At 49.2% G+C, this 23,867-nt stretch overlaps 4 protein-coding genes across 6 annotated transcripts; 2 read left to right on the plus strand and 2 right to left on the minus strand.

Moving 5' to 3' along the window:
• The first annotated feature begins 118 nt into the window (after positions 1 to 118).
• Positions 119 to 2,657, plus strand: zmat5 (zinc finger, matrin-type 5). 2 transcript variants are annotated; one of them, XM_068652809.1, is made up of 6 exons: positions 119 to 408; positions 786 to 967; positions 1,054 to 1,116; positions 1,207 to 1,287; positions 2,276 to 2,384; positions 2,472 to 2,657. In XM_068652809.1, the coding sequence occupies exons 1-6, from the start codon at positions 395 to 397 to the stop codon at positions 2,608 to 2,610; spliced, it is 588 nt and encodes a 195-aa protein (XP_068508910.1). In that variant the 5' UTR covers positions 119 to 394; the 3' UTR covers positions 2,611 to 2,657. The 2 variants fall into 2 exon arrangements, with proteins under 2 accessions (XP_068508910.1, XP_049594327.1); XM_049738370.2 differs by lacking the exon at positions 119 to 408 and having other exon boundaries at positions 841 to 984.
• Positions 2,646 to 18,826, minus strand: cabp7b (calcium binding protein 7b). 2 transcript variants are annotated; one of them, XM_049738368.2, is made up of 8 exons: positions 18,683 to 18,826; positions 18,503 to 18,583; positions 14,909 to 14,974; positions 7,165 to 7,503; positions 4,756 to 4,899; positions 4,555 to 4,667; positions 4,340 to 4,487; positions 2,646 to 4,275 (listed from the first exon to the last, which is right to left on the minus strand). In XM_049738368.2, exons 4-8 carry the CDS (start codon positions 7,271 to 7,273, stop codon positions 4,148 to 4,150), a joined length of 642 nt encoding a protein of 213 aa, XP_049594325.1. In that variant the 5' UTR covers positions 7,274 to 7,503; positions 14,909 to 14,974; positions 18,503 to 18,583; positions 18,683 to 18,826; the 3' UTR covers positions 2,646 to 4,147. The 2 variants fall into 2 exon arrangements, with proteins under 2 accessions (XP_049594325.1, XP_049594326.1); XM_049738369.2 differs by lacking the exons at positions 14,909 to 14,974; positions 18,503 to 18,583; positions 18,683 to 18,826 and adding an exon at positions 7,623 to 10,760.
• Positions 18,781 to 21,211, plus strand: tescb (tescalcin b). Its single transcript, XM_049738367.2, has 8 exons — positions 18,781 to 19,028; positions 19,619 to 19,688; positions 19,860 to 19,940; positions 20,063 to 20,202; positions 20,292 to 20,353; positions 20,420 to 20,527; positions 20,600 to 20,647; positions 20,756 to 21,211. The coding sequence occupies exons 1-8, from the start codon at positions 18,965 to 18,967 to the stop codon at positions 20,831 to 20,833; spliced, it is 651 nt and encodes a 216-aa protein (XP_049594324.1). The 5' UTR covers positions 18,781 to 18,964; the 3' UTR covers positions 20,834 to 21,211.
• m17 (IL-6 subfamily cytokine M17) lies at positions 20,904 to 23,614 on the minus strand. The gene is made up of 3 exons (XM_049738358.2): positions 22,902 to 23,614; positions 22,595 to 22,737; positions 20,904 to 22,531 (listed from the first exon to the last, which is right to left on the minus strand). The coding sequence occupies exons 1-3, from the start codon at positions 23,275 to 23,277 to the stop codon at positions 22,079 to 22,081; spliced, it is 972 nt and encodes a 323-aa protein (XP_049594315.1). The 5' UTR covers positions 23,278 to 23,614; the 3' UTR covers positions 20,904 to 22,078.
• Positions 23,615 to 23,867: the final 253 nt, after the last annotated feature.

A 23,867-nucleotide genomic window follows, 5' to 3' on the forward strand; every position in this document is an offset into this window, starting at 1 on the left:
TCAAGCGGGAAAAGACGAGCGTGGGCACAAAATCAACTCGGAAGTCAGGGCACCTCTGCACTGGTGGACGTTTTTCCTTGACAATGGCGCCACCTGTTGGCCGCGTTTCGTCAGCGCACGTTCAAACAACAACAAACAAGAAGAAGAAGAAGAGCAATCCTCCGAACTAGGCACCTGTTTTGCTCGGCAAGCAGGACGCCTTCATCCTTTAGCGTCTTGCTCTTGGCTGCGCACTCCTCCAGCAAGATATCCCGGCGGCGTTTGACGGCTTGCTGCCAGTCCACTTCCCTGTCTCGCCGTGTCGCCGCCGCCGCGTGGCCGTCGTCCGCCCCCTCGAAATGCTGAGCTGCCGACCTCGATACCTTCTCTCCCGCTTTCCTCTTCCAGCCAAAGGATGCCATATGCCCGGTGAGAGAGAGCGAGAGCGAGCGCGAGCGAGCGAGGCGGATAATGCTCGGTGTGTTCGGGTTAACTGTACAGAAAGAGACACATGATTTAGCCCGCTACGTCGGCGTGATCATGTATATTGATTGATAAATGTGAACACATACAAACGCACGAGTAGTCATCATAACTAGGAAAGAATCCTGACAGAGCTGGATGCGACTAGTTATGCCTGGAGACCGTGGTGACGTCATCAATACGCGACAGCTGTTCCGGTGAAGATTTGCGTTTTGGTTTGCCTTAAAAATAAAGTTAATAGGGTGACTTGAGAAGCCTCCTTACCTCGGACACCACTTAAGGAAAACGATGTAGATTTCTATTTTTTCTATCATGTGATCCAGGGGCTGTTTGAAAGGCAACTCGTTTGAGTTGAGTTGTGCCAAAACAAACAAAAAGCAGGCAGCGGCGAGATCATGGGCAAAAGATATTACTGCGACTACTGTGAGCGCTCTTTCCAGGACAACATGCACAACAGGAAAAAGCATCTGTTCGGCGTGCAGCACCAACGAGCCAAGAAGGCCTGGTTTGACCATTTCAGAAGTAAACCAAATTTGGACCAGGCTTGTCATTGTATTTCCCTTTCAAAAATGCAATTATCGTTTTTGCCAGGCTATGCAGATATTTTGAAAGACGAACAGGCAAAGAAACCCTGCAGGAAGTTCCTCCAGAGAGGTAACACCAAAACGCCGCTGTTGCTGACAGCTAAAGCGGAAAGGAAACGTTTGTGGAGACCAATGATCAAATGTGTCGTGTGTGTTTCAGGCATTTGCGATTTTGGACCGAGCTGCAGATTTTCTCACATGTCCGAGGCAGAGATGTACGGTTTGCAACGCAAGATGCAAGGTAGGTGGTTCGCCGCACGAGGGCGCTGTTGGCGTTGAAAAGAGACAAACTCATTTTGCTTTGACGTTTTTAACAGCGCAGTGCAATTACCTTCTATGGACCTGTCCGTCCTTTTGTCATTTATCTGGACCGTGTGTCGTATATAAACAGACCAATCGATTTTAAAACGTAATATTTACACAGAAAATGACAAAAGGAAAATGTCCTGACTGTCTGTCTGTCCTCAAATTGACAGTGTTAGCGCTCGCGGACAGACAGACGCGCGCATGAGGTAGCGACGCCTCGTGTTCCCTCTGCGCGCCAATGCTGTAAATTTGTCAGTGCGGCCCCGACGCCTTGTTCCTTGACGTATTTTGACCATAAAAGGAGCCGCGTGAGGATTTGTTACTTGATTCGAAAAATACGACGAGAGCTGCAGACCACGCGCTGCTTGTTAAATCAAAAGACAAATACCGTCTAGACGTTTGTAAATAAGTGATGTTGCTGGCTCTTTGCCTCTAATGCAGTGTTTGCCGCCAAGCTTTAGTGAGGCAAGGCACGTATTTGACACTCTCCCGGCCGGCACAACCCCACCCAAGAAAATGTCACATATGCTCAAATAATGATGACTGAAATGCACTCCCTAGTTACTCGGTGGGAATTTGGGGCCTGCTTATTTGAGCACCATTATTCTCTTGCATGAATGGCAACAGACGGAAACCTCTTGCGTAATATGCATTTCTATTATACTGCCCCCTTGCGACCAAGATGTGCAAAGGCCCATCAAATCATGACGCACCAACTTTTCAATTCTGTTCTTCTATCTGAACTCTACAAATGTAAAAATCTTTACATACTATAGAGATCTATTTTTCTGAAATGAAATCGACATTCATAATGGCGGTCATTTTCCAAGCTCTGAGGTGGAATTAGCTCATGATTCCCCGCCGCCCAATGATTAAGAATCTAGTCCAGACGTCCGTGAATAAGTCATGAGTCTGTCTCGCAGATGAGAGACGGCGCTCGGAGGGCTGGGAGGACCCGAGCGAGGCCCGGCCCAGCGTGGCCGCGTGGCTGACCACCAGGGAGAAGAGGAGAAGCGGCCAGGCCAGCAAAGGGTAGGGATCTCGCACGCACGCACGCACGCAAGGCGGCCCTCGTGCCCGCCGAATGGCTTCAATTGCATCATTCATCTATCTGCGCAGTGTGCAAGACCAGCAAGAGGAGGAGCGCACGCAAGGTGACATCCCGCCACAGATCTTCTCCATCCCGGACCTGCCCCCCTCACTGGTGCCGCCTCCTCCGGGCGGCTGGAAGGCTGACGGCAGTGCGCAGTGGGGATGAGCATTTTTTTTTTTTTTTTTAAGTAAAACCTGACATTGTGCAATTTCTTTTTTTTGTGTATTTTTTAATTCGATGTCATGCGTTTGGACAGCTTTTACAATACATCAGTGTACACCTGATACGGTCAATTTTACACAAAGAAGTCCGATCAAACACACACACGCACACTCGCGCACGCACACACACATTGAACATGTTCATATATTGCTGATAATTTTGCAATCCGTAGATCCAGCATTTCAACTACATTTTTCAAAGTGCTCCACACATTTCACATTTAAATACGTGACAAAAGGCACCTGACAGAAATGATAGATACATACTTTTTGAGGAACACTCCAAGACAAAATACACATTGACGGTAATATCTGGTGTCCCGTTCGCTATTTTTGCGTCTGTACATTGGCATCTAAGCTGCTACTCGACATGATATGTTCCGATGAGGAGGTAAACGGCTAATGTCATGCCACGCTCACAATCTTGGTCATCGTGCGTACACGTTACATTGGTTTTATTGCATCCAAAAAATAAAAACGGATTCAAGTCTGCAAAGTGCACCGTCGTCCAATTTCACACGCTCCGCTTTGAGCATTTCCTTAGCGATCCCGCTCTCGACGAACATTTTGCTCGCCAGTAGCGGCATAAATACGCTTTTGCTAACATCTAAACAATGGTGTTTGTTTTTTTTAGTCCTGTTTTTGTTTTTTTGTTATAAAATAATCCGCCTCGGAGCTAGCGCCTGACCTTCTCCAGTAAGAAAATATAAGCGGAATGCATATGTGAACTCACTTTTCTTATGATATGTCAAGAAATTCTTGTCGACGACTTCAAGTGACCGTCACGGAGAAATGATCCCGACATCAAAGTTGACTCACGCATTGTTGCATAATTTCACGCACACATGTTGCATACAATCTACGTCGATGATATTGCACACTTGTTGCACCCCGCCCCCCCCCAGGAATTTAGTAGTACTTTGCACACACACACACAATAGTTATCAGTCTTCCCTCATGACGATCCAAATCAAAGCGCTGGCAAGGAAGAGCAATTTTGTCACAGTTCGCTGCAAATTTCTTGCGAGGCCCCGCCTCCTTTTGTTTGTTTTGCCGTCGGATGGCAGCGGCACCTTACGATAAGCGGCACAGTTATGTCGGCAACCCGTCCGTCTCTTTGACGAGATAAGAAAGAGGAGAATTCTAATCGGGGTTCTGAATGCTTTCTAAATTGCTTCATCTCAGTTGGATTCAAAACCATCCACCGTAAATGAAACATTTCAACAACAACAACAAAACATTTGGCAAGCACAATGGCGCTGCGATTGATCAAAGATGGCCTTCTGATGTCATTTGAAAGTGTAAACAACAGCTGAGTCGGCAATTTGGAATAAAGCCTCTGAAGCGCTACCCTTACTGCACAGTGGTCGACCCGATATTTCCGTTTGTCCCCTTCGTTCTATTGCGCAAGCTGGTGAAAATACCGAGAAAGAGGATTTGCTTAGCGGGCGGGCGGGCAGGCGCGCGCGGGCGGGCGGGCGTTACTTCATTCCTCGGCGCAGCATCTGGTTGGCGGCGATGAGCATGACGCTGATGATGAAGGCGATGGCGAAGGCACAGATCAGGCTCTTGCGCACACACGTGTGCTTCTCCTGTTGCGTTGGGCTCGCTGCGGGAACAGCGTTAGCGGTTAGCCGTTAGCGTACACGCTGAGCGTGTAGCGGTATACGCACTGTCAATGTCCACGTGGGACTCGGGGCTGTTGAGATGGTTTTCCTCGGTCATGATGATGTTCTCGATGTCCTTCATGGTGAGGTGGTCCCGGAAGGTGTCGTACAGAAGACGCTTGAGCTCGTCCACCGTCAGCTTCTGCATGTCGCACTGGTAAAAACATTTGCTCACATTGTTGCCCGTTTGGAGGAGAGCGGTGACCTTTCCTGCGGCCTACCTTCCAAAAGACAGAATCAAAATCTGCTCCGTGAAACTTGTTGGGCATCCCGGCCGCAGACAGTTTGGGACCCAGCAAGGTGACAAACTCGTCAAAGTCCACCTGACCGTCACCTGAGACCGACCACATGACATGACATGAAATGAGGACATTTGGCGGAGGAGACCTCCGTTGAGGAGACCTCCTTTGAGGGAGCCTCACCGTCCATGTCCAGTCTCTGGATGATGACCTCCAGCTCCACCTCGTTGGGCATGTAGCCCAGGGAACGCATGGCCATGCCCAGCTCCTGTTTGGAGATGAAGCCGTTGCCGTCGCGGTCAAACACTTTGAACGCTTCTCGGATTTCTGACGGCAAGAAAAAAAAGAGATATATATTTGTCACGTGAGAAGTCGCTGTGGACTACATCAAATGAGAGTTGCCAAAAGGTGCTAGCGCACAGCAAGCCATCGACCTGAAATGGCTTAGCACACACTGTGTGGAGGCCTTTATCAAGCAAGAGTTGATTGATTTTTTTTGGGCTGCTGGTGTGAAAGAGAAGCTTACGTTTGATCTGAGCCCGGTGTCGCGGGAGCACACATCACAGCCAAGAAGCCAAAAAGCTGCCAGGCAAAGACGCTCTAAGCACAATTGCTTGCGACAGAAGGGCCGTCCGGCCGGCCGGCCAGCATTTCATTAAGTGCCTTTTGGCAAGCGCTTCCTCCCTCTCGCCGGCCGGCCGCCTCGCCCCGCGCCGCTCCAACGACCCGCATCCTCAATATTCTCTTTCAAGCGATTACAAAGAGCATCCAGCGTACAAAGCCGCAGTCGTTTTGATTCCGTTTCATAGGCTACCTGTGCGCAGAAGGCCGATATGTTAGCTTCCCGCGCTAGCCGCCACCTAGGTCGAGATGAGCTGAAGGCGCAAAACGCCGTCGTTACAAACAATAACGCTGCGTTTTTATTGATCGATGTCGCAGTCTGCGCACCATTGCGCTCGCGGAGTTCCTGAATGCTAACGCTAAGCTAGCTGGACAGTGGAGGTGAACGACAAAAGAAGGACAAAAGGCTGAAAAACAAGGTCAGCAAATACACTCAGACTAATTAGGAGGGAGGCACAGGGACACAATCAAAAATAAAATGCCACGAATCGGTCGACGGAGGTCACGACCGTTCTCGGCGGAGGATAAAGAATAGATGGCGTTTCTTGGAAGCATGTTTCAGGTGACTTTTCATTTTGTCATTTGTTTACATTTAATTTGTGTTTGTGCAAAGCTAAATCTGGAGAGTTCAATTCAGTGAGGGCTTCTTTTTTGTGTGTGTGTTTTTTTTCTTTCCCATAGCAGCAGCTGCAGCATTAGTCACACACTTTGTCATTCATAAGAACCTCAAATATTGGTGGGCAATTTGCCAGCAGATTGAAAGCAATGATAAAAAGCCAACACGCACGCACGGCGGCTCCTGTTTGTTTTATCTTAGCCAAACTCCTGTTGGAGCGCTTTTATTTCTGGTCTCCGCGTGACCTTCCGCGCGGCATTTGGAACGGGGAGCTTCACGTCAACGACTTACCACCAAGGACAAGTCACCTGAGCGCCGCTTTTGGAGGGCAATTAAACAACAAGAAAAATGCGCCTTTTTGCTTTTTGGTCATTTGCCATCCACATCACAGTATTAAAAGAAACAACAACTGACAAACCCCCAAAACACAGAGCAGCGAATCAAATCAGCTGTCCACCTCCCGAATGAGTCTGGACGGCGAGGGATGAATCACGCGCTTCTATGGAGGCCCTGAAATCTTCCAATTTGCTTCACTTTTATTTTTTTTTCTTCTTCTTCTTGAGGTGCGACACGAGCGGCTGCGGCGACCTATCATTGCAGTGCATCCACATTTGGCGCTAAATGTCACTCGCCGCCGCCGCCGCCGCTGGCAATTCTATATGCTTTTCTCCATTAGCATGCGCATGCATCACTTGACAGCCCGAGGCAACACGCCATACATACATATGACATGCTTACCACATAGCGAGCGAGCAGGCGGGCGGGCGGGCGAGCGAGCCGGCTTGTGTCATGAAATATGTCTCAATGCGGATGGACGCCTCAATATGCGGCATATTGCGAAAAAAAAAGAGAACTCAAAGCAACCTTGGACACTCCATTAGGTACACCATCACAATCAGCAATAGAGCCAAGCGTGACAAACAATTGCACCTAGCTTCACGCCATCGTGAAATTAGCATCCATCCGCAACACACGCAAATGCGTAGACGCCCGTTTGTCTGTTTCCGTCTCGCGATTGGGCGGCGACCGGTCCGGGGCACACCGGTCGCCCAAACTCACTTTGAGGACATCATTTAAGGAGCCTCCAAATGAATGAAGGTTCAACAAATGCACCTCAAAGATTCAAAGACTGATGGCAGAAGTTTTGAACTGAAGGCAAAAGAGAGCTGCAGCCGTCTCGTCGCATTCACTTCGACTTCTGCTCAGCTCAGAAGTTCCAAGCGCTTGACAAACGCAAATTGATTTGTGAGGAAAGTGACTTTTGGCTGAATGGGATTTTTCCAAGTAGTTGAATGTGACAAGTTCCCATTGAAATCTTGCGGCGGCGGCGGCGGCGGCGAGGGGTTGCGACTCACCCTCCAGCTCATCCTCGGGGAGACTGACGGGGGTCCGGTAGGTGAGAACATCTGGGATGGTGCACAGCCCCTTGTACATGAACCTGGTGGTCACAGCGCGCACCGGCATCTCTGCGTCGAGGAGAGCGAGCCGACCGCCGGGCCAAGATCCTCATGCAGCCCCCGCGCAGCGCGGCGCGGCGTGGCGTGGTGAAAAATCCTCCTTTGGATGCTCTCCCGCCCTCCCTCCCTCCCTCCCTCCTGCCGCCACTTCAGCGCTGCATGATTTCTCGCCCGCCGCAGAGGATATTCGATGACAGAGTCAGCTGGCGCAACACCGCAGCCCCGATCGGCAGATGTCTGCAAAAACACGACGGCCAGGGAGAAAAAGAAGAAGAAGAAGGAAAAAAAAAAATCACATTGTGGTGTTTGCGGCGCACGCGGTTTCTTGCGTGCGTGCGTGCGTGCGTGCAAACTACTTGTCGCCTCGTCGGTGCGGCATGAACGCGCCTCCCTCGGAACGCTCACTCCCGGGAGGCAAGCAGCATCTCTGGCCGTTTCCAGGGATTCCTGGGGACCCCCTTCTCTCGTCTGCCCCTCTCACGACTGAGTGCCACTCGCTCACTCACTCACTCACTCACTCACTCACTCACGCTCTCCACCCCTCCCTCTCTCTCTCTCTCTCTTTCTTTCTCTCGCTCTCTCCGCACACACATAAATACGCCGACTGATATCCAGAAGACACACACACACACACAAAGGGCCTTTGAGTTGTGTAGCAGCTGTCAAGGCCCTCGACGTGCTTCCTGTTGACGCAGCATCCCGAGCAACCGGTGGCCCAACACAAGGTCGACACAACGGCCGGGGATCGAATCCCTCGACCCACCTGCGGGTCGGGAGACGACCGCTCACCTGTATACGAATTTCTGTAAGAAAACTCCTACTTCCTGCTAGCCACGTGCAGCTAGTCTGCCTTTTATGCTCATCTCATCCAATTTTAATTAGTGGCATTTTTCACGAATGTCTGTTTAGCCTCCACTAACGATCGGCGCTCCCATCACTTTTTATTATTCTCGTTATTTTTATGATTGCCGAATTACGAGCCCGGTCTTTGTTTTTGCGTCGACGGATGATGATGAGGATGGAATTATGCAAAGCATTCTCGTCTTCTTCCTAATTGGACCATCTTTTGATGAATGGACGCTCGTAAATTGTCCATTTCTTTTCGAGGCGGGACAAGTATCATTTCATTGCCTTTCGCTCTTTGATTGCCTCACCAAATTAGATTTTAACCGTATGTGTGTGTCGGTAAATGAAAGGGGTTGGAGGCACAAAAGTAAATTTGCATTTTGATTTGAAAACAAACAAACAAACGTCTGCTTAGTGGCTCCTTGCTAAACTTTTCTTTTGGGTAACTTCAGATCCAATTTGGTAAATAAAAAAACAAAATGGAGAAAAAGGAAGCTTCTCACTGAATAACAATGGCAGCAGCTGACTTGTTGTGGCAACACCACACATTTTGCTGCCCACCCAATCCCTTCTTCCCACAAATGGAAGCACAGATGTCCACTTGAATATATCTGGCAGAGCAACAGCGATATAACCTGCGCCATCAAGTTGGAGCCACTCAATTCTGACAAGCACTGAGCCGGCCGCAGTCATTACTGTTAAGTTAATTAAGGAGAAGGTGAACACCCACGAGCCGCCAAAGCCCCGCGGGGACCACACACCAGCCGCACACAATGTCACATCGGCGGTACGGCCAATCAAAATCAAACCGAGCCAGCCTGAGGGGCGCAGCGTGCCACCGACACCGCCGAGGCAACGGACCTGAAAGGTCTCTGGCGCACACATGCCGCGAGAGCTCAGCTCATTCCTCCCAGAACAATCTCACACTGCGGCGCACACACTTTTCTGCCAAATTATTTTTTCTCACCTCCGAGAAGCTGAAGAAATGAAAGCATGAAATAAGAGAAAAATATGAGTGAGCATGAAAAAAGCAACAAAATGGAGAAGATGAACTTTGCAAAAAGTGACGAGAAAAAACCTGATTGCATTTGCTATCGAACGAGTGATTTTTGTGACAGGAGCAAAGCCGATTTTTACTCAAGCCACCACATCGGTTTGCTAGTTAGGTGCAAAACAACGTGGCTAAACGGCGCCATTTTGAAAAAAATGACACTTTACAATTCAAGGCTTCGTGGGTGGAGTTAACGAGGTCGTATAGCGGACGTCGTGACTTTACGTCGGCGGTGTCATTGGGAGACGTTGACATTCATCCACCGCTGCATATGTTCATTATTCGCTTCACGAAAACAAGAAGAAGGAGGAGGAGGAGGAGGAGGAGCACGCTTTCCATCTCCTGGGATCAGGTGGGTCATTTTGAAAACAAACAATTTGCAACAGCCTGCCTGGCCCTGACCAACGGCAAATGCAATCGAATGCTTCAAGCTAACAGCGCAGAAACAAGTTGAAGGCTGAAGAAAAAAAAAAATCCCATCAGCGCCCGCTGCATCCAAACATGGCGGCGCCGAGGATTCATTTGTGATTATTGATCGTGTCGGTAATTGAGTGAAGGACCTTTTGGGTTCCAGAAAAATATGAGGTCGCCCAACAGGCGACGTAGGGTCGTGAGCGGATTGCTAATAGCTTCGCGACATTCGCTGCATTACGAAAGGCCCAAAACACAATTGGCTGAGATGAAAAATACAGCTGCCAGATGTTTTATGGATGGATTAAATTCCATTTTGCCGATCCCACAGAGTGCCACTATTGATTTTTCACAAAGACTTTCTTGATTCTGGTCCGGCGTCCGTCATGACGGATCTCCTTCATTACCTGCGGCTCAGGCAGATGGCACACGTTGTCATTAACGGGACGCTCCCGTGGATGATTCATCTCGGATCGGGCCGACCGATAATCACCGCCTCGCGTCTTTTTATTGAATGTTGAGACATCCGAGTGATGTATTAAAACATAATGAGGCCGCGGGTTGGCACGCTGGCCCGGCGAAGGACGAACGAGCCGCGTCGAGAAGAAGAAGAATTGCCCAGGCCAGGCCAGCCCGTGGAAAAGTCTTATTGCCATCCTCGCTCTGTCTGTCTGTCTGTCTGTCTGTCTGTCTTTTGTGGGCGCTAATTGAAAGTGCGCAGGTGTGATGCACGGCGCTGTGGGACTTCATTAGTGTAGCGAGCGCTTTCACCTGACCCATTTTGGGAAAACCCGGCGGGCCTGCCAGAGCCGTCTGACATCTCGACTTGCTTCGACACCGCGAGCTGTGATTAATTGACGGCTTTGGCAGAGCGCTCCGCAGGGAGGCTGGCTCCAGGAGAGCGACACTGCCGGCCGGCCGGCCGGCCGAGGTCCACTTCGGCGTGGCGATGATGGCTTTGGCGTCCCCGGACGGACAATTAAGGAAGAAATGCGTTTATGCCTCAACTGGGACAAATACTTGTTAACCACCGGCTGGCTTCCTGTTTTGTTTTGTTTTGTTTTTCCTTTCCACTCCTCTCATGGCCGCGCGCACGCACGCACGCACGCACGCACGCACGAACCGAGTGATGCAAATCTTATTTCACTGCGTCAACCGGGGCAACCCACTCCCATTCATATCTCGATCAAACCGTACCGCATAGCCCCCCCCCCCCTAATTTCCATTTCAAAAGGCTGCAATCTCTTTAATTTCCATGAAATTGGGCGTCTGTCAGTCGGGTCTATGCGCGACGCCGAGGCGCAGCACGTCAAAGCTGCGGCTTGTGGTCACCAATATTAATATCAAAACAGCGGCGCCGAGCGCATGGCAGGATTCATCTTTACCCGATTCGGAGACTTAATCCAATTACACATTGATGAATCGCACTCATCCTCAGGGGGGGCAGTGTGGGGGTGGGAGGGGGACCAGCCTAATAGTTTTAATCAACATTAGAGCGCTAAATACACGCCCCGACCGAGCCGTTCTCGCACCTCCGTTGCACTGGCAGCATTATGTAACGCCCGATTTGCCTCACTTCTAGCCGCAGATTTCTTTATTTCTTTATTTCTTTTTTATCTCGGCCAAAACACAAGCATTTCTTGACCTAATTCTTCAAATACGGAATTGGGTGCATCCCCACCACCACCACCACCCAGAATGTAGGTCACCATCTTAAATCTTGCTAAAAGGCAGCCAAGGTTGTTCAGAGAAACACACAACGCTTCATCATTTCTGGTTACTTTTGTTTCGGGGAAATACTGTATATCGCAGACGGAATAGGGGCAATTGAGAGTTGCAGTACCAGGTTGCGCCACCACATGCCAGGCAGCAGCACTGAGCTATACAAGGGAACACGCAACGCAAGTAACAGCAAGAAGAAGAGGACTACATTCATTCCATTTTTTTGAATTAATTGGCCAATTAATCAGTTATCCGAATTCAATTTGCTAAATTAGCATTAGCCTTAAAAACAGTCAGGCCCAAATTAACCGTTCATTTTTTTTCCCGACAGCATCATTGAAAATTTGATATTTTTATCTTTGCAGCGTCAGAATGTTTGCTTCCGAACTGAAGGCGTTTTTGGCTGACGGGTCAAAAGATGGCGAGCAGCGACTGAAGCGATAAGGCCTCCCAAAACAAAAAGTACAAAAATCGCCCTTGTGCAAAGGAGCCAGAACAATGTCTCATTTTCCAATTAAATCTGACTGGCTCAAAGACAATGGCAAACAGCTTTGCACAAAAGGACGTCAAAGAATGCAATTATGCGGCCGCAGCACACGAACTGATGGCAAGTTTCAAAGGTCATTGGCAACTTTGGAGCCTTTCATCCCTCTTCTTATCTTCAGCACGACGCTCGCTATTTAACATCAAAATCGTGTGTTTTTTGCTCTTTTGGGCATCGAGCGGATATGATCGTCGGGAATGTCTTCAACGGAGACCAACGTTGACAAGCCATTTGCTCTCGCATTTCCTTTTGAAAGCGGCGATCGGGATTTCGACGCAATAAAAGCCGGTTGGACGCCCAATTTCGAAATGTCACCGTGGGTCAGTTGGAGGTGCCCGCAAAAGCACTTTTCTGCTCCTCTCCTCTGCTCTGATGCAACTAAAAGCGAGCGGAGGAACAGGATCGATCTGCCGTTGTGAGCGGACTCACAAATGCCCGTTGGAATTTCTACCAGACTGGACAGGATGAGAAGACAACGACAGATTGTCCCGCGAATGCCGGCCGCCTAGCAGAATGCATTAGCGCAAGCTAATTCACTTTAGCCGGAACAAGGGCCGCTTGGACGTGAAGCTTGCCGTTTTGGGTAGGAAGCGGCGAGCTCAACATGTTGGCCACTCAATTTGAAATAGCAGCGGTGAAAAATGCAAACAAGTTCCACTTTTGCAATGGTGCACGTTTGAATGGAGTAAAAAAAAAAACAATTCTCCTTGACCTTGGCTGCGCATGGAAAAATCATTTTTGTCAGCGTTTAATGAGCATCTTGGAGCGCAAGCCCGCCCTTACAAGAGCCGCTCCTGGACACTAATATTTTATCAGCGGGAACGCAATCTCCCTCCTCGGGAATGGCGAGCGCGTCGAGCGCCAAACGGGCCAATACATTTCCCCGCCGAGAATTCCATCAGGGAGCCACGTGATAGCGGCCCAGGACGCCGGCGTGCCGTTAAACGCTCGCTCGCTCGCTCCCTCGCTCCCTCGCTCTTTTTGCCAGACGGAGCTAAATGACAGCAGACAAGCATCCGCCTCATATCCTGATTGACGCCTCCCCTCCCCTCCCGGACATGCCAGTACATTTTGTGCTAATGACCCGCTGGAAGGCCACCGTGATGGAAAGTTACAATGGCAGCGAGCAGCGGGCAAGGCTTGTTTATGGCCGTTCCGGGAAACATTTTTCACTTACTGCACTTTAAACAAAAGACGTTTACAAGTATTCCCTGGCGAGGGCCCTCAGTCTCACAAATAAAAGACTGCCCAAGAGGCCCAGCGTGCTCGCTTCAAGCCGCTCTGGTTTGGGCTTATTGGTTGTGCCCTCCCTTATCTGCAGAACAAGACACCGGGTCCTGATAGGAGAGCAGCCAGCAGAAGATTAGCGCCATGTGACCGGAAAAAAAAAAAGATTTTTGGACCGTGACTGTCACTGTGGAGTTTTGGCCTGCTCCAACACGTTCTACACATGGCCGTCGGTTTTTGAGAGCGAGCGAGCGAGCGAGCGAGGGAGCGCCTTAATCCAGCCGAGTCTTTCAATGAATAACAATGCAGAACTGCATTTGGGATCCGCCATGACATGTGTTTTCAATTTGCATTCCCGAACGTACCTGCTCGTCTCGCTCGCTCGCTCGCTCGCTCGGACAGATAAGCTCTGGCAATTACCCTACCCGGACACGTATCGGAGCGACCGTGAGATGATTCCAAGCCATCAAAGATGTCTCTCCCAGATGATGGCTGTTTTCAAGAGCAGCTTGCCCTGCCTGAAAGCCTTCAGATTGCTGTCGCATGCTTCACTGACGAAAAAAAAAAAAAAAAAAAAAAATCCCCCCCGCGTGTGACGATTCCCCCAAAAATTCAATCATGTCGGTCAACACGATATTGCCAATTGAGATGAAGTGGATTTGTTTTGGCCTCTCGCGGTGGCAGACACGCTTGGGCTTCACTTGAAAATGAAAAATTATTCATGGCTCACTCACAGCAAATACGCCAAAACAGACACGCCGCTCTTTTTTTTTTTTTTTTACGGTGTCGTCGTTGCCTCGAAGGTGACGCAACGTCGGAGGAATCAAAGACGGCGGCTGCCGCCATTAGATAAGAAACGAGACGACGTGGGAAGCGCCCGCAGGTCCAAACAAAGCGCCAATTGTAAGCATATGAAGACGGCTTATCGCCAAAAAAGTGAGACAGCGTGACTTTTTTTTTTTTTTTTGCTCTCAGGAGAAGAATTTTGAAAAATCCTTATCTCCGTTCAGCCGTCGACGATGACTTCTCGGGGGTTGCTTTGCGATAACGCTTGTACCAGACAAACTCCAAGTTGACCTTATCAAATTGGAGCTTTCTCAAAAAGCGCTCAAGCAAATCCGCTGAGACCAGCTCGCGGGATTAACGCCATTCCGGACAAAAACCGGCCCGCCGACCCAAGTTTGAATAGCCAGGCGGCGTAACCGACTTCAGCAGCTAATTTGTCCTCGTTGGCGTCCTTGCACAATAAACTCCTTTTTAATGGGCCGTGCAAAGAGCAGAATTGCCACAAAAGATGAATTATTGAGACTCTGTGGGAAGGAAAGGCTCCGGCCCAAGCCGTGAATAGGTTATAGAGAAATAAAACCAACTCTTATGAAAGAAGAGAAAAAAAGCCATGTTCGTTTTCTGCACGATTGAGCTAAAATAAGAATTTGATGGTCGATAGACTTAAGCGGGATAGGAAAAGCTCAAGTGCCGCTGTCTGGACAACAAGTCTGCCGCCCAAATCGAATTGGCCGGCCTTTCATAAAAAAAAGCCTGGTGCTTTTATATAAAAAGCCTGGTGCTTTTATATTTGCTTGTCCCCAGAGTGGCTCGGCGAAGCTTTAAGCGCACGTGCCTGTCGGAGTTCAGATGATGCGTGATGGATGACTGCGGCCCGACGCCATTTTGGATCTACGGCTCGGGCGGAATGATAAACAACTCAAAGGGAAACGCCACGTCTCGCAAGGTTAACAAAAAAAAATCAGATCCTGATACGGCGAGCCGAGAAGATACAACGTGCAAGGAGTTTTAATGAGGTCAAACGACAGATGGGATGCAAAGACTTTTTCACCTACCTGCAACGACCAGCACAGGACAACACAGCGGGGCATCGCTGACGAGGACGCAAAATCTTCAGGCTTCTGCAAGCAAGCAAAGCAAAGCAAAAAGTCAGCAAAAGCATCATCTGAAATGACATTAATCGGAGCTGGCGTGTGATTTAACGTGAGGGTGTGTACACTTACGCAACATCAGTATTTTTATTACTCTTGAATTCAGTTGGACATATAGGTCACATTAATGGTGGAAAAAAACACGTTTTTATTTTTGGATGTTTCAACAGGGGTGTGTAGACTTTTTCTATCCACCGCATCTTTTGATACGAACCGTATTGTGCGGATGAATATTGCTGCTACGAACTGAGCTAGATCAAGTGGCCGCCTTTTCATCGACCTGATGCTTTCCGCCTAACCTTTCATTTGGACATTTTTCGCTGTCAACTTTGTCACCGCCGCGCCCTCAACCACCACTAAATCCTCATCAATCCCACTCGCCGTCGCCAGCGTGAGGACCCGGACCTGACAGTCGTGAAACGGCCATCAGCAATTGGTTGACCTTGCCGATATAGATGACGGCCGGCGGCGGACCGCGCCACCTCGTAGCTCAAGATGACACGGCGGCGCTACAAAAAAAAAAAAAAAAAAAACTGCCATTGTGTCAACAACACACATCAATTATGGACAGAGGGGATACAGGACACAAAAACAAAGAGGACAACAGAAATCTTCAAGATGAGCAACCGTTTGGGTATTTATGACAAGTGCATTTGGATTATGAATACCAAAAGTGAGCTTTTGCACATCTTCCCATTTGAGTCACCTTCCACTGTTGCAGCACCTAAAAAGCTTGCTGAATCTCAATTGAGAGCAATTTGGGGTGACGGGACGCGCCGAGGGAACGGCCGCGATCCTTAATTGCGCCGCACGGCGCCGCCCGTCTTGGTCCAGGCAGATGTTCCCGCTCAATGTGTATGCGCGTCACGCCTCATCCTAGAGTGGAAGATTTACATACAAGATGGAGAAAAAAAAAAAAAAAAAAACACGGCTGCAGTTTGGGTGCCAATTTTGCAGGTCGGAGGGTGGGAAAGGCAAGGCTGGTGGGCCAAAGGTGGGCCAAAGGTGGGCCAAAGGTGTCCCGTACGTAGCCCGCATCTACATCGTGCCTTTCAAAAGGACCATTTTTATTTCATCACAAACGTTTGCCTTCTGCAATAATATTCCCGGCCAGAAAGGTTTTTCCGTCTTTCGTCCTTCCCAGACGCGAGCGACCTTTGCAGTCGTCACCGTGAAATCAACTTAAAAGTCTCCATTTTCGCACAGTCGCCCTTTTAGTTGGACTCGGTATTTAGATCATTGTATTGAGAAATGGGACTCGACACAGGGGGGCAAAAGTGCGGCGCGAAGCAGAACGTTCCGCTCCGATCCATTTGCTTAACAAGGCCCGTGTGCCCTTCGATGCCGCCGGTCCATCCGTCAGTCCGTCCGTCCGTCTTAAGGGCAAAGTCCCACACGAGATCTGGCGCGCCGCACGAGATGACTAACAATTACAACCTCGCTCCCAAGCATTTCTCATCAGAACGTTTGCCGACATGCGTGACGACACACCAAAGAGGCGCAGCGTGCGGATTGGTGCGTTTATTGCTTTTATTTGAGAAGCGGGTGGCCATCATTAACATTGGAAACAGCCAATGACCAATTCATAAACTCGACAAATATACGCGCTCGGCTTAATTGGCCCGCAACTCGAGTTTTAAGGCGTGATACATAGCGGCCTGTCACGCGCGTGGAGGGAGAAATAATTGCACGTTGGCTCGACATTGTGTCAGCGCCGCGCACAAAGCGGGAAGCGGCATTTTATTGCCATTAAACGGGCCGTGATTCTTCTTCACGAGCACGGTGAGCGGCTGATTTATGACTATTTTTCCTTTCCCGCAATTCTTAATGTCGCGCGCGACCCGAGGCGCACCTGCCGTTTGCGCCGACGCCGATTCCCACGAGAGAAATATGCTTCATGTTCTTGCGAGTTCCAGTCAAACTTGACAATTGAATAAATACAAAGCTTGAAAGGAGTTGGAAGCGCTTGGTGATGTTTGACCGCTTGTGTAAAAGACTCGGTGAAGCGGGAAGCAGGTGAGAAGGACGTGACCCCCCTTAGGACGTCTTTTTTTTTTTTCCCCCTTCTACGTGAGCAGATGTCTTCTGCGGCGGCGCCCCGTCGACTTCTCGCCCCCGCCCCTCGCATGCCAAGCTGCCCCTTCTCCTTGACCGTCCCCTTCTGCCGTTTCCCGGCGTAAACATGGTTTTCTCCTGCAAATCGATTCCCGGCACGGCGTGTCGTCACATAATCGCGCAAAGGTGAAGGCGATATCGCGAGGAAGAGCGGATCAAGGACACGAGGGGGGGGGGGGGGGGGGTCTGTTTTCCCCGTTTGAAGATAGATTGATGGTGGAGGACCAACAGCATCAATCCTCGCTGCGCTTCCTTTTGACTCAGCTGTCAAATAAAGCAAAAACATGGCTCGTATGAAATGAGCACACAAAGGGGCCGTTTGCTTTTCAAAACTCGAATTTGTGATCCAAGCACCCATCATTGAAAAGGAGCTGGCTGGGGTGAGCGGGAAAGTCATTTGTCTCGTGTAACAACACGCCGTAGGACATTCCTGATTGGCTGTTACGGCCCCGCCGTGTTGCGAGGCCGCGCGCGTCGCAGCGATGAAGGCAATCCAACGGCTAGGCGGCTGCGAGGAAGACATCAAGCTTTAATCAGAAGCGCTATGTCACTTGCCGAATGCTAATGAGAGCGTCGCACTTTTCCAATTTGGAATGACAGCTGCCGGCAGCGTTCGGAGCGTTTGGCAGCGCTGCCAAACAGCTGTGAGCCAATCTGCCTTTTAAGACCTGATCTGTTCGTTAACGTGCCGCAGACAAAAACAAACCGGCAAGACCAGAAAGACAGACAGACATAATAAAGAAGTTGCTTCGTGCATGACTTGATAGCACAACCCGAGACTTGATGTGATCAAAACATGCTTTCGCAGAACGTCATTTCCATCTCTTTGTGTGTCTTGGCATGTGAAGAAATTGACCATAAAGCAGACTTTGACTTTACCAGTCAACCCAGAGTCCAAAGTACCTAAAACCTCCACCAGCTCCAAAAGAATCAAATATATCCCAAGTATGCGGTCTAAAATATGAACTATATCAGCAACAAGGCGACACTTGAGAGGGCTCCCGGCCCGGCCCGGCCTGGCCCGGCCCGGGCCGGCCGGCGCTTTGTGCTGCTTTTTTTGTAAACACACATTGTTGAAACCTGCTGTTAAGTGACAGCGTGGTGTGTTCAAGTCCACACCCTGTTCGCAGAAAGTATTTTGCCACGGGGGCCAAGAGCAGCACATCGACTTGCAAAACACACAATCGAAATGGCACACATAAATGTTTCCCAACCTGACACTGAGCAGCCATTTTGTAAGGTAACCTAGTTAATGTTTGAAATACTTTATGTATGCTATCTGGGGCTTTTACTGGGTTTGAATTCCACTGATAACTAGCTCAAACATGTGAGGGAGGACTAAACAATATGGAAGTAGGCCAAAAGCACTTTTGTTCATCTTACCGTATTGGTCCATTGTTGTCTCATTTGTCTACTTCCGTGTTATCAGTCAATTGAGAGGCTTTCTGTCCCTGCTGGGCACACCTGTGACAAAGCAGCTCATTACTTCACAAAAAGTATGAAAAAATACTTTGAAAAAAGAGCCAAATAGCTTATGTGGGCTTTTTTTTTTTTTGCACTCACGTGACTGGTGTCAAATTAAAACGGAAACAACTGTCAACGAAGTCGAAGCCTGGCCGCGTGACGTCACAGATGCTGATCACGGAAGTCCTGCTTGCTCCTCGGGATGAAGTTTTGTGCCAAAAGGCGTTCAGGTGCTCCGCAAACATGCACGTTCAGCCGAGCTTACTGCTAGCTGGGGAGGCGTCGATCTATCACAACTAGAAATACAGCCACCATCTGGTCCCGGTCGGGTCTCGTTTAGAACTTTTGATTTATTTTTTTTCTAACCGGTCTGTGGACGAGATGGGAATTTGGCAGTCACTATCTGGTCCTCCCGAGTACAGGCAACTGGCGGAAAAGACAGGCTGTGAGTATTTGGATTGCTCGCGACACCCAAAAACTGCAGAGCCAGACTTATTTGTAATAAAACTTACACTCAGCGGCCACTTCATTAGGCGCAGTCGCTCAATGTAATGAGGATAAAAAGCGATCATCATGCTTCGCGCGTGCTTAATATTTTGTCCATCCAAAATATTAGAGACACATTTCTGTCATGCATAATAAAGTGTCCAGTGAGCTGAGCTAGCTCGTTTGACTCGTAAATAATTCAAAATTGCAGCCAAACAAGTGTAACCGAACTCTATTGCATCAAATCAAGCGTTAGACACAAGAGCAACCAAAAAAAAAAAAACTCTTGTAGATGATGTACAAGGGTGCTTTGTGCGTTTATTTCAGGCTTTAATTCTTTGTGCGGCTCCTTCTGTTGTGTGCGTCTTGGCCACTAGGGGGCGCTCGATTTCACCTCCCCTCATCCTGGATTTTATTTGCATCTTTATTTGCGTTGGTTCTCTTTTTCCAAACACCTTGTTGATATTTTTCCCATGGCTGCTGTCAATTATTCATTTAAGCCAAAAATGACAATATTGCCAAGTCAATGCTGTGCTTGTCTGTTTCCAGTCACTTGTGAGCAGATTGGCGTTCTTCACAAAAGATTCAAGCAGCTGAGCCACAATGAAGACACCCTGCGGTACTTTGAATTCTTTTAGTGTGATGGAAGTTCCAGAGCTGCCTGACAGACTGCAACTTTCAGCGTGACAGCAGCGAGGCCTTGTGGGAATCCTCCACCGCTGGCCATTGATTTTTCTTCTTCTTTTTTTTTTTTTTTTCTTTCGGTGTGTCTGTGTGTTGTCTGCTCCAGGAGGGAACACTTCAACGCCATCCACGATCTGGGCTGTAATCCCATCCGAGTGCAGATCATAGAAGCCTTCTTTGACAGGAGGTGCCAAGCCGTGACGCCTCAGCATTTGATGTTGCGCTGCAGCAAACTTTTTTTCTTGCACATTTCTACACTCATTCAAACTTTCCGGACATATTCGAGAACCGCTTTTCTCATTTTACCAGGAACTTGATCCCGCCCGATGAGGGCCGGATGGAGGAGATCCACCTGGAGGACTTTGTGGTGGTCATGTCCCACTTCAAACCGCCACCACTCAGCATGACGGATGAGCAACGGGATAGCGTCCGTACAGAGAAGCTCAAATGTGCGCTGACTCTTTGCTTTGGATTTTTCAATGCTCACTTTTTTTTTTCTTTTAAATCGCCTGCTGTTTTTTTTTTTTTTTTCGTGCAGTTTTGTTCAACATGCACGACATGGACAACGACGGAACCATAACCCTGGAAGAGTACCGACATGTGAGTCAAGTGTGTTTTACGGCGTGTTTCTTTGACCCTGACTCAAACGTGGACTCGCGTGCGCAGGTGGTGGAAGAGCTGCTCTCTCGCAGCGCGCACATCAGCAAGGAAGCCGCCGACAGCATCGCCGACGCCGCCATGTTGGAGGTGGCGGCCATATCCATGGGTCACATGGTACGTCGGGCCCGATCGCGCCGATTGTGACGCTCCTCCTTTGGTGGTCAATTTTCCGCCCGTTACCGGCAGGAGCCCGACGAATTCTACGAGGGCATCACGTTCGAGCACTTCCTTAAGGTGGGTCGTCGTGACGATCGGAATCGACTCGTTGGACCTGTCAAGCACCGTAAATGTAGTATCCCGAGGCATGGCTTTATGATTCATTTGTTTGTGTCTTTTGATCAGCTGCTGAACAGCTTTGAGATTGAAGCCAAGATGAACGTTCGCTTTTTGAATATGAATGCGTCCACGGTGTGCTACTAACGAGGATCGTCACCATCATCGGACAAACGCTCTCTTGCTTTCGGAACAATCGTCAACTGACATCACATCATGTGAGTAAAAGATGTTTTATTTTTTGCAAATGGCAACAATGGAAGAAGCAGTGACACATTCATTCGTCTCTTCGGGATTACACGCTTGTCTTCAACCAACAATCAGTGGCCGCAACATTTGCTACGGCGCTAATGAGATCCAGTACGAGCTGTATAAAAAAAAAAAAAAAAAGCTTGATTGTCCATTATGGTTTTTATTGACTCTTAAATATAAAGTGCAATGATAAGAATATGACAAAGATCACACAGACGTCCTTAATATTGTGGCGGCGACTCTGTATGGAATAAATATTTTTCCACAATCAAATACATTTGAGTTGTGTGTCATGAAACGATTCACATAATTATTGCGCAGATTGTTTCATCGGCTGGGCCCAAAGTAGGTCGAAATTATTTCAGGAAGGCAGGAAGGATGGAGGTAAGGAAACAAGGAAAAAGGACAAAGGAATTGAGTTGCACGGAAGGACGCCAAAATAGGCTTTTCGTCACTCGATTGGGAAGTGGCCATGAGGACTTGTCGTCTGCTGCCCTCTGCTGGATCAAACACGAAATGCATGTGGTGGCACTTGAGTCAAATCCAAAACTTCTCACGTCAAAATGGCTCTCGACCTACTTTTCATGTTGCTCATCAATCACGAAGTTGCATTTCCCGCTCTGAGAACCCGAAACTGACTTTTGCCCCGTTGAGCTTGCGCTTGTTGAAATAACAGCCAGTTGTTGTTAAAGGGAACTTGATTCAGCCGACTTACAGTTTCCAGACAGCTTGTGATCTGAAAGGGCCTGCCCCTTCTCTTACGTCATGCCAACAATGGATGACCTACATCGGGGGAGCGCCAAGCATGAGGAATCGTCGCCTGATTGCTCCAAAATAACGGTGAGAAGCGGCCGCCAGACGTTGTGACGTCGCAAAGTCAGACGTCTCCGGACGCTTCCTGATTTTCTTTTGGGTGCAACACATGACGACTCCAGCACAAAAAAGATTCTTCCTCACCGTCTTAAGATGTCGATTTGTTTTTTCTTCTTTTTATTGAGCTGCTGGGCCACGTTCGAACATCCGCGCTACGATCCCAGTCCATTTCCACGTCCCAGTGCAACAATTTCCCAGCGTTTACGTCATAAATATTAAATATAAATATCATAAATAGGCCTGATGTCCTCTGAGGTCTTTCTGGTGTCACTTGAATGCCCTCCTGCCTCTGCACACTTTGCCCCTGAGGCTCCTGAGCTCCCGAGCCGCGTTGCCCAGGAACTCCTTGTAGGTCTTGACCACCACGCAGCCGTAGACCTTCTGCTGGAACACGTTCTGGGCCGGCAGCTCCAGGACCACGGGCCCCTCGGCCGGCTCCTGCAGGTTGGGGAAGGTGTTCCGGTAGAAGGTCCTCACCAGGGCTCCCAAGTCCTGGCCGCGTTGGCCCACGTGGCCCAGCTGGACCAGAACCGGACTACCGGGGGCCTGGAGGTCCACTTGCTGCTCGTAGACGTGTTTCAGGTGCGGCAGGAAAGCCCGCAGATGGTCCAGGAGGCTCTCCAGCCGCTCGGAATGCTCCAGGCCGGAGATGGCGGGCTCGGGGATGTCCTGGAGGGACGCCTGGCAGAAGATGTCCGACATGTCCCCTTGGGAGGCTTTCTGGAAGGAGAGACGCGTTTAACAAACGAGAGCCATCCTCAAGCATGTGACCGAGAGACTCACGTAGGTTTTGAAGAGGTCGGCGGATTCCTTCTGCGCCAGTCTGGTCACCTTCAGAATCCGTTGGAGGGAGTCGGAGCACTGGCGACTTCTGCCTGAGGACGCCTGATTGGTGGATAGCAGGAGCAGCAGGAGGGCAAGCAATGCTGGAGAGACAGGTAGCGCATGTCATCTGTCTGTCCATCTGTCGGTCTGTCGGTCTGTCTGTGAGTGTGTCTATCACCCATGTATGGCTAGCTTGTGTGTGTCTTTTGAACTTGACGTATGTTTTGGCAATGTCAGACAAAAGATCCCCCAAGTGGTCTCTTACTTGTGGGTGTTGCCGTCCAAAGCGAGCGTCCGTCAATCATTCTCCTCCAGGCAGTCACTCTGGTCCCTTTTGCCTCGCTGGTCCTCGGGGTCAGCGTCGGCGCTCCGGCTCGCGGCTCGTCATGTTGCGCCTGGACCAACTTGTGTTTTTTTAAAGAAGTGCTCGCAAAGGGTATATTTGTCATCTCGGGAAGTGACGTGAGAGGTTTTTGTGAGGCAACCAAATTTCCCAGCATTTCCTCCTTTCTTGATGCTGATGCGGCCTTTTGCCTGTGACTTGTATGGAACTTGATTGACGGGGTGGGGGCAACGCCCGTACATGCCCGCCGGGTCATGTTGAGGCGTGTCGTCTGCATGTCCTCGCTTGTTGGCATCATCGATAAGAAAAATAATGATCGATCATTTGTGTTTTGAAGACAAAACAAGAACGTGTGTTCCTCCCCTTTCTTTTTTTTTTTTTTTTTGTGAGCATACTTAACAGGAAATGGCGGAAGGCTTCTTTCTCAATCTTCAACTTGTTTGTGCAGTAAAGTGGCAGAGCTGCTGGGTGGGAGGGGAGGGGGGGGGGGCGACGATGAAGACATGGCACAGTCAGGCTGAGGTCACGTTAGAGCACCGCCGTTTCATCGTGACTTGGCCAATGAGGAAGCAACCTGCGTGGCAAGATGGCATGTTATGCAATCTTGATTTTTTTTTTTTTGGTGGGGAGGACTTGAAGGTGTAATGGTGGTGGTCAATACCTCATTGGTCACTTCCGCTTGGGGGGGGGCCGTGACGTAAATTCAACAATCGCTGATGATAGTTGACACATCAGTTGGAAAATGCTTAATGACAAACATGATGCGCTTGCCATGATGGCTTTCATTCAAACAGAAAAAACATGATGTATCCTTTTGTTGAATTCAAATGTATTTATTATATTTTATAACTTAAGATTTTTTATGTACATTTTTCAAAATTTACATTA

This window comes from Syngnathus scovelli, chromosome 13 (assembly GCF_024217435.2).
Source record: "Syngnathus scovelli strain Florida chromosome 13, RoL_Ssco_1.2, whole genome shotgun sequence".
NCBI classification, from domain to species: Eukaryota; Metazoa; Chordata; class Actinopteri; order Syngnathiformes; family Syngnathidae; genus Syngnathus; species Syngnathus scovelli.

Bases quoted from the DNA above. Each gene is read 5' to 3' on its own strand.
- tescb (XM_049738367.2), top strand. From the start codon at position 18,965: ATGGGAATTTGGCAGTCACTATCTGGTCCTCCCGAGTACAGGCAACTG. The intron at 20,203-20,291 runs GTGCGCTGACTC...TTTTTCGTGCAG, and splicing joins CCGTACAGAGAAGCTCAAAT to TTTTGTTCAACATGCACGAC. The intron at 20,354-20,419 runs GTGAGTCAAGTG...TCGCGTGCGCAG, and splicing joins CCCTGGAAGAGTACCGACAT to GTGGTGGAAGAGCTGCTCTC.
- zmat5 (XM_068652809.1), top strand. The intron at 1,288-2,275 runs GTAGGTGGTTCG...TCTGTCTCGCAG, and splicing joins TTTGCAACGCAAGATGCAAG to ATGAGAGACGGCGCTCGGAG. The intron at 2,385-2,471 runs GTAGGGATCTCG...CTATCTGCGCAG, and splicing joins AGCGGCCAGGCCAGCAAAGG to TGTGCAAGACCAGCAAGAGG.
- cabp7b (XM_049738368.2), bottom strand. From the start codon at position 7,273: ATGCCGGTGCGCGCTGTGACCACCAGGTTCATGTACAAGGGGCTGTGC. The intron at 4,668-4,755 runs GTGAGGCTCCCT...GGTCGGTCTCAG, and splicing joins CCAGAGACTGGACATGGACG to GTGACGGTCAGGTGGACTTT. The intron at 4,488-4,554 runs GTAGGCCGCAGG...TGTTTTTACCAG, and splicing joins TTGATTCTGTCTTTTGGAAG to TGCGACATGCAGAAGCTGAC.
- m17 (XM_049738358.2), bottom strand. From the start codon at position 23,277: ATGATGCCAACAAGCGAGGACATGCAGACGACACGCCTCAACATGACC. The intron at 22,738-22,901 runs GTAAGAGACCAC...CTGTCTCTCCAG, and splicing joins TTGGACGGCAACACCCACAA to CATTGCTTGCCCTCCTGCTG. The intron at 22,532-22,594 runs GTGAGTCTCTCG...CTCTCCTTCCAG, and splicing joins CCGACCTCTTCAAAACCTAC to AAAGCCTCCCAAGGGGACAT.